This window comes from Aythya ferina (genome assembly GCF_964211825.1).
Source record: "Aythya ferina genome assembly, chromosome: 4".
In the NCBI taxonomy this organism is placed as follows: domain Eukaryota; kingdom Metazoa; phylum Chordata; class Aves; order Anseriformes; family Anatidae; genus Aythya; species Aythya ferina.
Window position 1 is genome coordinate 43,219,057 of NC_140300.1, and position 18,137 is coordinate 43,237,193.

The 18,137-nt window shown below is 41.8% G+C and overlaps 1 protein-coding gene across 3 annotated transcripts in view; it reads right to left on the reverse strand.

Annotated features, from left to right (window-relative positions):
• The window catches only part of NR3C2 (nuclear receptor subfamily 3 group C member 2), a gene marked incomplete at its 5' end in the record, with an annotated part of 201,522 nt that overhangs the window by 33,202 nt on the left and 150,183 nt on the right, over nt 1-18,137 (reverse strand). For all 3 annotated transcript variants that reach the window (XM_084517184.1, XM_084517185.1, XM_084517183.1), the window contains 2 exons: nt 404-548; nt 978-1,316. In XM_084517184.1, coding sequence (XP_084373310.1) covers nt 404-548; nt 978-1,316 — 484 coding nt within the window. The remainder of the gene's footprint in view (nt 1-403; nt 549-977; nt 1,317-18,137) is intronic.

The window sequence follows — 18,137 nt, forward strand, 5'->3', positions numbered from 1 at the left end:
ATTAAGACTGTCAAGAAAACTCATTGAACAGCTGTATATTCTAACAAAAGCACTATTATATGACTGCTCTGAAAAAAACTGGCAATTTAAACATTCACATTTCCTTGAAGCTAGGTATTTTTCCAAGCTCCAGTAGATACCAGAAAATGTTTTTTCTATAAATCTTGGTAGTGTATCAGTCATATTTGAAGCCAGCAAGTTGTTCCCAGTTTGTGAATGCATCCACATACTTAAGTAGAGGATGGTGGTAATACAGCTTTGCCAATTGAAAACGGAGTCACTGAAAAATCTTTTTAGCTACTTCTTAAACTGGGATTAGCTGAAATTTTCTTAGACTGAAAACCAAATAAAGAAGAGTAATCCTTCAAGTTTGCATTGAAAAGGACCATTAAGAAATACTTACTCATCAAAGATCAGGTCTGGAGCAAAGTAGAGGAACTGGCTGTTTGTATGTTTATATGATCTCCAACTCAAGGCAAACGATGACAGACACATCCACGAATACTGAATTAAAGTAATTTGGTCCTCGAGAGGCAAGTTTCTAAATCCTAGAGATCAAACCAGAAAATACCCATGAACTATGTTGTGCTTTATAAGGGTTGGTGAAACCAGCACTGAAAATACATCACTTGGTATTTTTCTAGTACTGAAGTCAAGAACAAGAGCAACACTCCTACAAAGTACATTTCTGAAGAAAAAAAAAAAAAAAAAAAAAAGTAATTTTTTATTTCAGTGACAAAACATGCTTTCTTCTTAAGAGGCTATTATTTGGAATGAAAGCTTCTAAAATATCAATCACAAACACATGAAACAAACATTATATAAATTAAAAAGAAACAAAACACAACAATCTCTTAGATGTTCATGTCATTCCCCACCATGAGGGCTTTCAACTCAGCCCACAGACTAAAGATGCAACTTGTTCATTAATCTAGAAAACTTAAAGGAAATTTCAACCAAATACCTCATGGTCCTACCTGGAAGTATCTTTGCCCACTTTACCACCTGAATCATCTGCTTGCCAGCCAGGCGGTTTAAGGTGGAAAGCAGGTACTCTGCTGTGTCTGGTTTTGAACTGTCGTATCCTGCATACACAATCTCCGGTTCAATGCTTTCAAGGATCTTAACAGGAGAGGGAGTAAGTGCTGGTGAGATAGCAGACATGTGGGGGACAAGTGCTGTGTTTACAGAGGGCTCAGTTACTGGAGCGATGTACGTCGTCCCTTCCTCAGGGCTTTGGGGTGGTGGCTGCTGCCGCTGCTGTGGCTGTTCCTCATGCATCCCTTTCAATTTCCCCAGCTTTTTGGACTTTCGGGCTGTGAAGACAAGCAGCACAAAAAACAAGTTAGTGTAGAAACTGTGAAAAGCCAGCATAAGCCTGGCTTGACAGGCAATCAAAGCAGAAGCAGCATCTCAAAAGTTTGCAAGTGAAATGTGCACAGAAATCACCAGGACCTTAGGAAATACCTCACTGCCTGCAGCATTGTTACACTGGCAAAAGGAACAGAAGAAACATTTAAATTCTTTTTTGTTGTTGTTGCTTTAGTGTGCATCTATAAGTGTCAGTGTCCAGTAACCTGCATTTCTATCTGCCTCTACACAGATAGGCATAAAACATCCCAGTTATTGCAGTAGGTGCTGATTAAACATTCCAGAAGTTTATTTATACTATACCTTAGATGAATCACTTATCACCTGCAGGTTTGCAGTTCATGTTCTGCATTGCATTTGCTAATCAAAAGAAACCTCCCTGTCAATGCCTAAAATTAGCAGACCTGGAGCTCTCCTAAACTTTTGAGTCCTTGTACACACCCTGGCTGCGCCTCAACTCGAAATGCAGTCAATCCATTTTGAACAACCTAATCTAGTCAAATCCCTTTGGCTTCGCTGCTTTGATACTTTCTTAAGATCCTCGTCCTCTCTCTTGGCTAGTTCTGAAACAATGCTACAAATATGTACCCAGTTAGACAAAAAACACAGAGCCTCATGGAACACTTCTCTCTCATTGCTATCAACATTTCTCTTAATGATTACCCTTCCTCTCTTTTTTTTTTTTTTTTTTTTAATTATTTTTCCCCTTTAAAACTATCCCTCCCTACTTTTCTTTGCTAAGCATTCTTGGAAGACAACAACGCTAGCGTGCTTCCACTCCTGGCAGAGATGCTGGCCGAACCCTGCGGGTTGCCTTCTCAACATTGCCACATGAAGCATGGGTATCTAAGTAGGCAGAAAGTCCTGCTCCCAACCCAGCAAAATTATCCTACAGTGTGAGGAAAGAACAGGAAATAGAAGAATAAAAGTAAGACAATTAAGTAAAAAAAAAAAAAAAAAAAAAGGGCGGGGGGGGAAGGGGGAGAAGCCCATCACCCACTTCCTTCCAATAGCTCATTGACTGTTCTTAATTTTTTGAAGTCTGAGCGGTATTTCCCACTGATTTCCATAGACAGTTAAAATATTTATTCCTTTTATGCTCTGAACATATTTTAGGTTAAACTTTTGTCCAGATAAAAATATATTTCTGCACAATGCTTCTCTCCTGCTCAGTGTACAACATATCCAGAAGAGGCAGTGCAGGCTAGCTTTACTTCATTTACCCTTTTGCTCCTTCAGTATCGTGATTTGTACCTGCAATCAGTGTCAACCCCAGAGGCTAAGCTCGCCTTAGCTGCATTATGTGACACTGAAACAAGCTCCCTTTTTGACTTTGGCTAGTTTTCCATGCCCAGAGCTCACATCTGGAGAAACACGAATTGTCAGCAGGGATACAGGCTGAAGAAGGAGAGAATCTCCCAACAGGGGTGCTCCTTTTATCTCTGCTCCCAGCACCAACCAGGAGGAGAGAGACGGTGCCCTGCCCGGCAGCACAGCTTGGAGTCTTAGGGCAGGCAGGATCACTGTGATCCCGGGATTTGCCTCAAAACCAGCACAGGTCATACACATCAGTTCCACATTAAACACAGTGCAATGCAGAGACAAAACAACAGCCTTGCATTTAAAACCCTATGCAAGGTATCAGTTAACTGAAAGCCTTCCTTGTACATTCAGATGGACTGAACATGGAGCAACGGCAAGGAAATGTTAAGTAAAATAATCTTAAAAGTCAACAAATAATGAATTAAATCTAAATGATTGCAGCTCTTTCGGAGTAAGTGCTCTCAAATACATTCTTTCTTATCTATTTGTACGCAGCTAAAACTCTTGTCTGGACTCTTAAACCCTTCTGTCTTAACTATTACAACATCCCTTTTGCTGGCATCAGTAAATACTAGTTTATCTTGGTCCTTCTTAACACCCATCTCAGTCCATCCCTCGTCCCAAGTCCATCTTCTCAAATCTTTTTCCCTGCCATCATCAATTCCTAATGCCTCTTCCCTTCAATATAGCTCCTTTACTGCAGCCTCAGGATCCTTTCTGAGCAGCCTCCACCTCGCCTCACCTCTCTGCTCCATTATTGAGATGTTTACTTCCACCCCAGCTCAGCGCCCCGTGCTGCTCCCTCCTGGTAAGTGTTCAAAGCAAGCGCTCCCTGCTGCTTCTCACAGTGCCCCAGATTCCCCACAGAACTACCTCTGTACCCTTTTACCAACTCTTCAAAACCCAGAATTTAAGAAAAACCTCCCGAGCAGCAGCACTGCTGTTGTCCTGGAACTACTGCTGGTGCCGGGGGCCATTAGTGCTTGACTGTTTCCTTGAAACTGGGGCTGCCTGCCCAGAGCCACCGGCACTGCCTGAGCTCGTTGTGCTGCGAGGCAGGATACAGACGCCCAGCGCTCAGGACAATGCACACCCAAGCGCAACAATAGCCTGTTGTTTCCAACACTTCCTTACCGGCACGGTACCTTGAACTCTGAGGAGCTGGCTCATCCCAAGATCCAAAAGAAAAGCTTGTTTGTTAGGGAAAACCCAAGAGACTGCTATATAAAAGCGTTCCCACTCATACGCTGGAGCTTGAGGGTGCCCTTTCCAACAGGTGCTCTCTGACTGTCACCGTCAAAACACGAACACAATCCTTTGCTACAGCAGGAGGTACTGAATCCAGCAGGAAGTGCAAAATCTGAACATCAGTTTGGTGTCATTTCCATGATACAATGAGGGAAGGTTTCTCCTGGCTGATTTCAGCATCGACACAGCCAGGAGATCTGCAGAGATCATCAGAGATCTTCATGTAACTTTCATAACTTCTCCTTCAGAGAGCTGAACACCATTTCATTAACTCGTCTACAGCATGTATTTCTGTTTTCAATAATTTCTTAATTTAGCTATGCCTGCAAATATCCAGACCAACTGGTGTGGGTTGAATTTTTTAATAAAAGGATTAGATACGCAAATAAAAATGTGCTAGCGCTAATAAAATTTAATTTAAAATTCTGTTGTTCCACTATGCACATATACTTTACAAAAACTTCCTAATTATCTGAAGTATTAGCGTGGATTACATAGAGAAACACCGGAGTTACTATCGTTGAAGGTTATAAGGAAGAGGTGAGACAAATGTTTGTCAGGAGAGGTTTCACTAAAACTGCTTCTGTCTCAAGAGACAGGACAGACGAGAAGACCCTTCAGCCTCCCTTCCAATCCTATTTCTTACTTTTCTATTACTAAGCTCTTAAAAAAGCTCATTCAAACAATGAAACACGACTGAAGGATTTTTCATCCTCTGGTGCATCAAGTTACGTGGATGCTGACATCCATTCTTCAAGATGTAATTTCCGTTCTTACTACCCAAAAAAGCCATTTTACAAAGCTGCAGCTGATCAGACATTTTGTTAAAAAGGCTTTTTCCTCACTCTGCAAAATAAAACGGGGGGAGTTACAGACAGGCGATGCAGACAACCATGTTAAATTTAATTCTGAAAAGTAAGTGAAAATGCTGTTGTTCCCCATTTGGTGCAGTTGCACCTACAGGATGACGTACTGGTGAAATCACTGTGAGCGTTAAATATAGTTCACATTTATCTTAGAAAGGCAAAGCTGAACTTCCACATTTTTCAAAAAATAAAAATAAAAAAAAATCCCCAAAGCTAAGCAACGATGGCCAAGTTCAGCAGAACACTTGACGATGAGTTACCAGAGTTATTGGCCACTGAAAAGAGAGTTTAAAAATAAGCCCGAAGGAGTGAATAGAGATTAATGTTTGCTGTTGTTATTCATTAAATTTTATCAGGCACTATGTTTTTTTCTGTTATCAAAACAGGACTAAAAATAAAGAACTTTACATATCTTTCATGTTTGCAGAGGCAAAAAAAAATGCATCCTCACTCTAACTATACCAGAATAAGAAATGCATTGGCTTACCAACTCCATCAAGTATCTAGCAAAACAGATAACTGATTACATATTTATTAAAACAGAATTTTCTATGTTCTATTCTCTACGTTTTTCATTAAAAGAAAAAAAGAAATAGCATTCTTCCATGTATAATACTGGCATAAAAATGTGTTTTAGTTTCATTTTCTTCCATTATAATGCCTTTAAAATGAAGCTGAGAAAAACATTACTGTTTGACAGTCATGTTTACAGTGAAGAAAACTGTATTTTTCATTTGGCTTCACGCCAGCGCTCTAGCTCAACTGGTTTGGTAACTCCCACAGAAACCAACAAGTAAAGATTAAATACAAGCGCAGAGAAGTACGCACTCCGAGCCTGCCTCGTGAAAGTGTTTTTCACATTTGCTCTCTAATTGGAATACCAACTAGAAAACCGACAAAGCCACCTCTGAATCGGCAGGGAAAAGCCACGCTCATCAGGACTTTTCAGCGGAGATGTCTGAGAAGTCGCAGGGTCTCCGTGCAGAACAGGGATGGGGCATTCACACTGCAGAGAGGAAGCCTGTCAAGTATTTAGGGTTGGGATAAGACCTTCTCTGGGATGGCAGTGCTGCCCGTGACTTCTTGCCCCTTTTGTCCAGCATTACTGCAGCCATGATATTGTAACCCCTGTATTTTTAAGTAATCTGAGCTGGAGTAACAGCTGAAGAAAACTAAACAATAGTGAAAGACTCACTGCAGGTATACCTGAGGCTAACTCCTTAAATATCCGACACATTTTTTGTTAAGTATTTTAGGAGGTCTTGCACATTACACTAAAAACAAACACTGAAGTAAGGTGAAGCACCTGAAAGGTCACAAAGTTGCACTTTGAACAGGCATGTCCAACAGACCTTCCCTGTAAATCCAACAGTAAATCGTAGTACAACAGAGAAATAAATAAATGAGCAACAGGTTGGACTGAAAATAACACTCTCTGTTCCCCTGGAAGGAATAAACAAACGTTTACCTGGATTTCATGAGTGGGCCTTTGCCCAGCTTTGCCCAAGTCCAAAGGAAAGCCTTAAAATTCTGCCAAGCCACCTGTTGCTCCACGTGCTTGGAAACCTCAGGGAGAGCACGCCTCACCTCCAGCATCAGGGTTCTTCATCCTCAGCATCGGTCCCACCTGCCTCCAGAGGGCCAGTGGGGCTCCCGCAGAGGCACTGAGGAAGCCAGACGCTGCACAGCAATCACTGTAACACAGTCTTAAGCACTGGTAAGACCGTAAGGTAGATGGATATCTTACTGCTGTCTCAGACTTACAATCCAGCAAAAAGACTGGGTGTAATCATTTGAAAACAGCTATTGTCCGGGGACTAGGGTGGATTCAGATTTGGACAGCTGGCTCCTGAGCACTGACCCTTCACTTGTTAGACTGCTGTCAGAAAGTCAAACTCAGGAGTCCTATGATTTTATGATTGTGAGTTTTCAGGTGATTGGTAAAACACTCAGCAGTCTTCTGGCCAGCTACAGCATTTATGCAGCTGCATATCACATAACAGGAGATTAACCAGACATTAACCTATTGCAAATTATTTTCTGAATAAAATTGATGTGAAAATCAGCTACAAATCCACAGCATTCCCAATTTTAAGAGGTTAAGTCTGATGTTTTAGGTTAGTTACAAGAATTCTAAGCTACTACATGATACCATAGTAAACTTACACATGCTATACAAGCTGGGTTGAGAGGGAGCTAATCTATTCCCTCTATCCCCAGGGAGTAAACAGGAATTAAGTTATGAACTCCAAACAGCCCCAAATTTGGTAAGTATTCTTCATAGGCTCAAAATTAGTATGGTTGGTAAAGAAATGGGATCCAAAAATGCCAAAGAACAAAATACTATCAAGAGTAGATAAAAAAAAAATAAAATATATGATATAAATCAGCAGTTTTTAACAGGGCAATATCTCGGTTGCAGAATTGTAGTAGTGCTTAAATTTAGAAAACAATCTAAAATGCTCCTTAATTTCAAACTGGTATCCAGAGCTCTAAAACAAAATCAGAAATTAAAAAATAAAAAAATCACCTATAGTTCTGTGTAGGTATATGTGAATTACAATACTTGCAACCGAAAATTCCCTAGAACCAGATTTTTTTCTTTAAGAGATGATATTCAGATCCTGCCTTTTGCCTATCAAAAAGCAATTGTTATTTGTAAAGCTGAAGTCATGATACAGACAACTAAGCCAGAGCCTCATTTATCATTTCTAAAGCTCTGCCAGAGCCAGGACCAAACTGATCCTGACCCAACAGATCTTAATTTCATCCATGTTGCACGACATATTTGAGTCAGTAAGTGATACCAAGAACACATTACAAGACCATATGCTACCTCTGGTGGAAAGCAGAGAACATCAGCAGAAGGAAATGGGAAACCAGAAAGGACATGAAAGGACACAGCACAGAAAAAAATGGAGGTTTAAGAAAAATAAAATAGAAAGAGGTAAAGGAGAAGAAAACCCAGCAATTTTAGTAAACAGATATTTTAGTAAATAGATGTAAAAGACAAATGGAAAAAATGCATTAGATGCACTTCAAACAATGTAAGAGATCCCTTTTTTCCTGGTACAATTTGTGATTATATCAAAGTAACACCACTTGCATAGTACTACCAGTGATCTAGGCAGTGTGAGGACAGAAAAGACGCTGCAGTCGAAACGCACCTTGAATCATCAAAATCCTCCTCACCCAAGCCCATCATCTATGACTGCCTTTGCCTGAGCCCGCTCTGCACACCTTGCCAGCAGTACCTGCATTTCACAGCCTCGAGCTCCTCCACCCAGGTCCCAGCTTCACTGCTCAAGCTCTGCACTTGAGCTACAACCACTGCCTCCTTCCCAGCCCCCAAGCCCATCCTCCTTTGTCCCGCTGCCCTCACACCAAATGTCTTGGAGCTTTCCTGCACACCCCTCCGCTGCCGCCTGCTTCTCCCCTCTGAACACAACCCTGGGCACTGCTCTGTACCAGCCACCAAAGGATCAAGCTGCTGAGTCTCCCTTGATGCAGCCACAACAGCTTTTGGGAAGACTTTCCTGAGCCCTCACCGAGCATACGCACTTTATCGCTTGCTTCCACCTTTGCACAGATAAATGCGCCAACAAAATGCCACTTTCTCCTCCTTTGAAACTTTCCATCGTGTTTGCCTGGTGCCTTTGCCTCACTTGCTTCAGTGAGCTGACATCTGTTCTCATTAGCTATTTTACTGCTACCACAAATAGTGTGTCCCTTCCCCCAGTCTGCTGTATCTTGACATATATGAAAATTTTGAGCTATCTTGGTACAGACATATTTTTCACTTAAGTGTCTAGCACAATGGGTAAGAGATTTAGTTGAGCAAATTCTAGATAATAACATAGACATTTTATATATATACACACACATGGAATAAAGTGAAAAGCAATAATCCAAACAAGATCGTACAAGTATTAGTCCTACAAAAAGTGCATGCAGGCATGCACATTTTATTCTTCAAGAAACAAAGAAGGGAACAACAAGGACAGGATCTTAAAGCTTCCTTAAACTGATTACCCACTTTGGAAAGCAAACTATTGCTTTTTAGTAGAGCTGCGGTTGATGAAGAACCTCTAAACGTGAAGCTGAGTGTTGTCTTGCGCGTAAGAGGATTTGTACCTGGGTACAAATCTTGGAGACTCGCATGCCCAAGAGAATGAGTCACCAGTTTGACTGGGCAGACCAAGGGGAGAAAGCAAATAGAAAACAACAGTGGCAGGGGACAAGTTGTACAGGGACTGAAAAGAAGAGCACAAAATTACTTAGATTTGTCATGTATGACAGTATCAAACGGACATTGCACTTGCAAAGCAGTAGCCCTTCAAGGGTGGTTTCTGCAACAGCATTTGAGATACACTGAATTGGACCACGCAGTTTATCTAAATATACAAAGAAAGGAAGGCTGCAGCTGGTGAGAAAGAAGATAAAGGTCCCACCTTTACAGAGCAAAATAAGTTTTAGAAGCAGTTTCTGACAGCTCTGTCCCTGAGGAGATACAAAGTGATAGAAAGCTGTATCACTTGCTGTGAGCCTGAGGAATCAGTATACAGGTAGAATTTTTAATTTAAGTAACAAAGCTATGAAAAAATCCAAATATCTTTCTTATCCTCTACCAGCAGAAGCGTGCTTTTAGTGGAGAATAAGATGAGAGCCAGTGACTGAATTCAGCAGAACGAAACGGTAGGCAGAACGGAAATAATGACAGAGTTTGGCATTGCCAACACCATTCACAGCTGCTTACTAATTAATAAGTAACACTTTAATCTGACAGGATTGGACAGCTTAAAGACAAGGAATAAACGTGCATGAAGACTGATCTATGGCTATGTCACATTTTATTTGTCTTTGGCCAGACAAAAACATCCAAGCACATCTATAAATGCCAGCCACTCTTGCTCTTAGTTCACACTCAGTATACCCAAAAGAGAGGTAAAGTATAGGGATAAGGAAAAGCTCCAAAAGTACATTTTAATCTGCATAATTGTACATTTTTTTCATTGTGTTCATTTAAATGTATTTAAATTCTTTGATTTAAACTACTAATAAAACTATCTGTAACTAAATAAATATTTACTGCTTCGTACTTTGCTTGCTCATATGTCAGTTTCAGAAATGTTTGCATCTTGCCTCGTTTGGAACAGATCCCAATATCCAGCACAGTGTAATGCTGCCCCACATTGCAGAGCACAGAGACGATGCATGTGAAGCAGTTTATCCTCTTGCTTTGAGTAGGATCATCAACTATACTCTGCCCAGCCCACTATGTTATTAATCTCCAACAAAGGCAATCTCACAACAACCCCCATCTTTCTCCAACATTTAACTACTCAGTTTTTCCCCAACATCTCTTATTCCAAATCATTTTTTCTGTACTGAAGTTGATTTCTCTTCATCATCCCCCCAGTGGTCATAAAAAACAAATTATCTTTCCTGTCCCATCCTTTATACCACTTTTTGAATTGGAAGTCTGAATATGTTTCTCTCTTCTACACTAACTTAAATTGTGTTTCTTCAACTCTTCCTTACAAATATATATATTTTTTTTCCCTAAGCTTCTAATTATCTGTGTTCCTTGTGCTGTCTCTAGTCTGTATACACCTTTCTCTAGACACAACACATGAAATTTCGTGAACAACTGGCTGATGGGTTGAGCTCAAATGGGGTTACAACAGGCTGGTGGCCAGTCAGTAGTGCGGTTCCACAGGGCACCATTTTGGGGTCAGTTCTTCATAATTGATCTTAATGCAGGACTCAAATGCATACTAAGCAACTCTACAGATGATACTGAGTTAGGAGAAGCTGTTGACTCCCTCAAGGATGGAGAAGCCTTGCAGAGAGACAGACAAGAGAGCTGGGCAATCACCAACTGCACATGATGAATCAGGAGCTAAGTGCTGCGTGCTGCACCTGCCTGCGATGGTGCAGTCCTGGACATAAATATAAACTGGGGGATGAGAGGCTGGAGAGCAGCCCTGCAGAAAGGGATCCAAGCATTTTGGGCAACAACAGGTTGAACGTGAGTCAACAGTGTGCCCTGGCAGCCAAAAGGGCCAGCGTTACCATGGGGTGCATCGAGCATGATGTGGCTAGCTGGTCTAGGGGAGGGATTGCCCTGCTCTGCTCTACGCTGGCGTGGCCTTACCTTGAGTACTGTGTGCAGTTTTGGGTGCCACAATATAAGGAGGACACAAAACTATTAGAGAGTGTCCAAAAGAGAGCTAGGAAGCTGACGAAGGGTTTAGAGGGGAAGAGTGGCTGAGGTCGATTGGTTTGCTCAGCCCCAAGCAGAGCAGGCCGAGGGGAGGCCTCATGGCGGCCTGCAGCTCCCTCACGAGGGGAGCGGAGGGGCAGGCGCTGAGCTCTGCTCTCTGGGGACAGCGACAGGACCCGAGGGGACGGCATGGAGCTGGGACAGGGGAGGGTCAGGCTGGGGGTTAGGGAAAGGGTCTGCACCCATAGGGTGGTTGGGCACTGGGACAGGCTCCCCGGGGCAGTGGTCATGGCACTGAGCCTGACAGAGTTCAAGAAGCCTTTGGACAATGCTCTCAGACATAGGGTTTGGTTTTTGGGTGGTCTTGTGTGGAGTTAAAATGTAAAGGTCTGTGAAAAACAGGCAAAGATTATCAAGGGAAACAACAGAGACTTCCACACTGGAGATCTTAAAATGAGATGAGACATACCCATCGGGAAGGACACAGGTACCAGCAATCCTACCAACTGGCACAGGAAGGGAAGTGACCGATTCACGAGGTTGTCCCAGCCCCACCACCCTGACCAGCAGTACTGAAACCACAGTCAGCAGGCCCACGCTTGCCATCTCTGATGAGAAGGGAATAATACCTTTGTATCAGATTTGCCTATTTTACATTATTGACTCATTTAATGTTATGCAACCACAGTTCGCTCTTCTCAGCAGTTCCCAAAACAGCTGCTTTTTGTTATTTCATACCAGCATGCCTGAAATCTCAGTGTAACCCTCTGCACTTCACTGAAAATGCCACCGTGTTGATTTCAGAGACCAGCACCAAAAGTACTTCTGATTCTGTTCACAGAGGAGAACTTCCAAATCTGTAGTTACATATTTACTCTGGATTTTGTTATCCAAGTAATTAGTGAAATTGCAGACCCAGAACTAACCCTCAACAGGACCCTACTTCAGACACCCTTCCAGTATAATAGTAAACCATTCACAGCTACTTTCGGATAATGTTATTTCAAATAATTATGCACCCACTTAATGAGAATTCTTCGCAAAATTTGATGATAATTCTACATTCCCTCCTTATTATAGTTATGGCTGGAGAAATCGAGCAGTGAAGTACAAAAACCTACAGGGAGGTGGCACTTCATAACAGCACTTGAACACATTTTATGGAACAGACAAATTCCTCTCATTGGCTCACTGCGTGCAGGATCCAGGACTGTGGATCCACAGCCACAGAGATCTGCTCGCAGGGATAGTCTTTGGAGCACTGATAAAAGGAGCAGCCTTGCAAAGACAGCGCAGAAGCTATCATAGCTGCCTCTCGGAAAAATTAAAGTGAAAGTCCAGATAAAATCTTGCATATTTTGAGGTCTGACCCAGCGACGAAGCTCAGGTTATGTACTTGTCTGATGAGACAGTGATGTTGTCCCCAGCAATCAAGAAGAGGAGGCACTGGGGAAGGTTTAGGAAGAGAAGACAGGAGGAATTAATCCGTTTTTAAGCTACGCTGAGCTTCGGGCTATGCATTTATGAAGAGATAACGGACAAAAGTGACAAAAGAAAGCTGAGTTCCAAAGTGCATTTTACAGGAATATTTAGGTTGTCAGGGAAAATGTCTAACACATTTGCTTGTTTCTCAGCAATCCTCAAAGTGATAATTAATTGAAAAATAACAGTTTCATAGGGGTACTCCTCCCCGTGTGGGAACAACTTTTACCAAATGCCAATTAGTGGTTTCCTGTTAAAATCAAATCAAGCTGTTTTTGATAAAGATTTTTAATGAGAAATGTCTAAAGTATGAAAATTTCCCCCACATATATTTCATATAAAATCCCAAACTGACATAATACAGCCTCACAGCTAACATTTTTGGTACATAAAACTCCCTTGTGTGCTTCTTCATTAATTTCAAAAGAAATGTATTTACTAAATATTTAAATCATCTGATAAACAAAGCCTTATAAAAAGCTTACAAAATAAAATTATAATTTTGATGAAAGCCAATCTTAATCAGTCCTTTTCAGATGCTCCCATAACTCATATTTTACTGATTATTTATTCATTCATCAAATGGATGGCAAATTCTATGATTTTTGAGCTGTTGTCTACTAAATGCATTGCTAGTTTCAACTATTCATCAAATAGATTTAAAGACTAGCAGTAAAATACCAACAAAGAATGCAAAGTATAGGTCACATACAATTCCAGCGCTTTTCACCTACAACTCCAGAACACCCGCAGCAACAGCACAATAGCAGCTTGAGCTGTTGGCATTGGTAATAATTTGGTTAAAAACAAAGTTAGGGAAACTTTGGAGAACAGATTTTGAAATCTTCCAATGTACCAGACTGAATGCTCTTGGCTATGATCACTGGTTTCTGCCTTGTGCCAAGTGACAACCTCCCTCCCAAGATACCCATTCTCATCCAACCTTCTGCAGGCGTTCCTCATCCAAGTCTTCTCTCCTGATTTTATTTGGGTTGATACCCAATACCAAGCCTGTTCTGTGATTTATGTGCCCTTCATTCTGATCATAACACTAAGCCATCCCGATTGGTCCTGATACAGTCCTATAGACATTTACTGAGTGTCAAATACCCTCTTTGTACCTACGTTGGAGACACGGCTTCTCAACAACACATTCAGAGTTTCTCAAAATCATCAATAAGCAAACATTTTCACAGCACCTCTCATTCTGAATCTCAAGTGCTCGTGCTTCCACTTCATGCTAAAGAGTGCGCCATGCTTTAAATACTTCATTTTCATTCCTTCACTACTACTACTAGAGCTCCACTTCGTAAGTGCTGCACTTCCCTTTGTGGTCTTTCTTGTTAATTCAGTAGGCATTGGTATTTTTTCCAAGCAGCAAAACTTTTTGAGACACATTTCCTCACCTGCGTGATTTCCATATCCTCTGTTTTCATCAAGTCTCAAATGATTTCTCTCAAATGACTTTATTTCTTATAGATCCTACTGCTGCTGGTCTGTCCTTCATCTTCCAGAAATCTTCTGCCCTGCTTACCAGAACAGCAATCCTATCTGCGAAACATAAGCTGGATGTTTGTCTTCTGCAGTTGTATCAACCACATTTTTCATCAGTTTATGATTAGTCATAAAAAAAAAGAATATAACCATGTTAATCAACTGCTTTACTAAATCACCCTGACCATTTCTAAAACGTCCTGTATGTACTACCCTGTGATATTAAGAACCTTTCCAGGGAAAATGCAACTCTGCAAAATTACCCATAAGCATGATTTGAATCATACGACCCGAGTATGTCTTCACAACTGACAGTGTGGCACATTTCTAAATTCTCCCAAAGCTGAAGTAGTTGTGTAAGAAATGCCAATAATGACTAAAACTGACACATGCCTCTCTGAGGAGATATGTAAATGACATGCCTGAATGTGCTTGGGCCACCTGCAGACCCAGAAGTTACACACAAGTTTCCTCAGCTTGCTTTCTTTCCAGGATGACAACCGCATGGCTTTGAGGCATGAGAATCATCCCACATTGGTATCTCCTCTGCTTTTTACTGACCAGTCTCCTCACAGGGGACGGACTGGTGTTGTAAGCTCATGTTTCACCATGTCTTCCTTCTCTTGCTCCTTCTGCAGGGATGTTATGCAGGGAAGAAGATTGCCATTACTCAAACATTAGAGCACTGGAGGAAGGGGGAGAAGAGCTACCCGAGTTTACACCCAGTGCACATAAATCACCCACGTCGATTTGCAGGAAGCTGTGTCGTACTGGGTGGCTCTCAAACATGCTGACTGGTGGCTTCACTTTGTTTTCCTGTTTGTTAAACACCACCTTCTTGCCTCTTGTGTACTTCTAAGGCTTATGTTTGCTCTAAATTTCCTTCAAAACCCACCGTGGATTGTTCTTTCTGCTAACATTTAACTCCAAAGTCTGCTTTATGAGCCAGATATCCTTGCTACTTCTCACACTTAGTTTAGCAAAACACAGGTACTAAAAATGGAAAGCCATGCACTTGGGAATTGGTGGAAAAAAAGAAGGAAACAGGATTCAAAACAAAATACAAGTTACTAAGGTAATTCTGAAGCAAACTACATATGTGAGAACAAGGAGAAAGAACAACAAATTCACGTGCTAAGGCACAATCTGTGATTGAATAATTTTCCCTGTGACATTACTGGAGTAAACCACAGCTCTAGAATCAAGTTGAAACCTGTGAAGTGCCAAAGTAGCAGACAATCAAAAAAGCAACACAACGTCAGAAGAAAGTGCACAATTTGCAGAATTTTAGCATCATTGCTTCTTCAAAACATGCTGTCGCACAGCGGACAGAGAATCTCAAATGTCTTTTTGTCACATGGAAGTAACATTTTCATATTTCTTTGATTTGCACACAAATTAGCTAACTTATGTCCGCTTACCTAACATTAATCACAGTCTGGAAGAGACGTAGGACAGCTGTACGATCCATCCTCTTTCTCAAACCAGGACCAGCTGCAGCCTCATCACTTCTGACAAATGTTTGTCTTAACTGATCTTTGAGACGCCCAGTGACAGAGCTCACATCTTTCCCAGACTAACTATTCTAGTTTTCCATTTCCTCACTTCAATCTTCCTTGCTGCTCATTACTTCTTGCCCTGCCTTTCACAGACACAGAAAGCAGATCATCTCCTCCTCCTCTTCTGCAACACTTCATGTTTCTGAAGACACCTGTATCTTCCTTCTTTTCAACCTTCCCTTCAGTCTTTTTTTTTTTGGACTAAACAATGCCAACTAACTCAATCTGTCTCCACCAGCCAAGGTTTTAAGACTGCTGATCACCCTCATTGCTTTACGTTAGGCTCTTCCAAATTGGCCCACAGTGTGCCTGTAGGCAACTATTGAGGGTTTTAACAAAAACTGCTGCTCGGCACAGTGAGCCTACCGTAATTTGCCCAAGGTAGTGTCAGAAATGGCAAGTCAAACCTTCACATCTTTTTACTCAGGTGGAAACTTTCTGAAGCAATGGCTCAGCTGAAGCTAAAAGGACAAGTTCCTCTTGCCTCTACAGCTTTCTGCAGTGAAGGGGAAGTGAGAAATGGAAACACACCATCACAGACTACAGGGTGAGGTTTCAGAAGGGCTCTGGTGATAACCAGCAGCTCTGGAAAGAGGAACGGTAGACACAGGCATACTTTCATAGCCAGGACTACTGTTTTACTGTGCGGAAATGGACTCACAACACTGAGGAAGGAAATGCAATAATTTGGTGGTTCAGGAAAAAACAAAACATTGAGAGCTTTGCAAAGAGAATTTTGGAAACAGCAAAGGGGATTCTGGTCTGCTCCAGCATAAGGAGACAAAAGAATAAACAGAGGTGTAATGGGCTTGCTTGCTTGCTTTTATGCATCTTTGTGGGTGACAAAGTTAAACAATTCATTTCAGGATCGGTAGGAGAACAGGTTGTTAAATTTAAATTCCCCACAAGGCAGAGAAGTGCTGTACCAGGACACCGAGGTAAAAAGGGGAGTCATCTTTAGTCCCAGGGTGTCAAGAAGACAGAGCTGTCCTCTATCCTGAGAGCATCCTAGAGGTGAAGCCCTAGTAACAGAAAAGGTTGAGAGCTCATAGGCACTGCAGCCTGAATTCACAGAAGACAGCCAGCCAACACCTGGCAGACAGCACCCAAGCAGGATCTACTGCTTTGCTTCAGTTGCATCGCATAACAACGGCACAAAGGTTGGAGATTTTTTTTTCACCTTTTCTGGGAGGACCTAAACCTTCTTCTGTGAAGGCTCTGATCGCCTCTCTTAGCCTTTTGGTGCTAACCAAAGCAAAAACCCAAGTGCACAACATGGCCAGCTCAGGACAGAGCACCTTTTGAGCCCGTGCAACGAGAGATGTATAGGGCTGAAATCAGACAAAACCTCAGAGAGCCTGCATGCACAGTGCCGCCACGTGACGCCAGGCAGGCCGGGGCACGTACTCCCAGCAGGAGACTTGAAAAGTTGCAACTCCTTTGCAGAGCTGGCAGCCGAGGGTGTTATGCCATGAATGGTACGATGGAGCATCCAGCAGATGAAACAGGGAAGTCTGGAGTTCAGCAGGCCTTTGCCAAAAGCCTGAAAGGCTGTTCCTGGAGGAAAGACAAACGGGGCTGGCAGCTGGATGCGAGTCAGAAGGCAGAGCTGAAACTAGCAAAACTTGAAAAAACAAAGAGGGACTGAGAACAGGAACCTGATTATGAGTTTGATTACAGATTGCTGCATGTGACTTGTGTGCTTTTGGACTGCTGCAGTGCGCCTTCTTGAGCTGACATCATGTATGAAACAAAATCGTCAGCAAAATGCAAAGTACAAGAACAGTCTTTCAATACTGTTTTTTAATCAATGCCTGAGAGATTACCAACCCTCTTCAAAATTCTGCATTTTTTCATCGTTCCCAAAGAGTTTCTTAATTGTTGGTTCAAGTGACTGTTCAGATAGTTACCTACACTATTCTTGAGGATGGTTCAGATGAAACCTTAGTGGGTTCAGGAGCAGGACAAGGGCAGTATCTTGTAACATGGAGGAAAACAGACACAGAAGTAGGAAAAAATCATTCCTGAAGATTGCTTTTTTTTTTTTTTTTTTTTTTTTTGCAGGGTGGGGAGGTGGTGCAGCAACAGCACTGCCTTAAAGACAGCTGGCCCTCACTCAGGAGGAACTCTTCTGAAGAGTCACCAACATGGACTCTGTGCAGCAACATGGATATTCCCCTTTGAACCATCTTAGAGTACAGGCCAAATTTATGTGACCTAACGAAATCACACCACAAGGCAGCATGGTTGCAGGCTACAACCTCTTACAGTTCTATTATTGACTTGGGCTCAATACGCCGTACACTGCAAACAAGAGCAAGAAAATCAGTGGCACTTTCTCTGCTAGGAGAAAGCACAGATTTTAACACAATCTCATAATTTGAGGGATTTCTATCTAACACAAATGTTTTCTTAAACTATAGCATCTAGAAAAGTAAGAATGCTCTTTGAAACAATACTAGTGACAGCCAAATCAATGATAGGTACCACTACTAGGTTAGTCCAGCTAAAATCCAAGAAAAATTGACAACATAAGATTTTGTTTTACAAAACCATAAAAAAATTCAT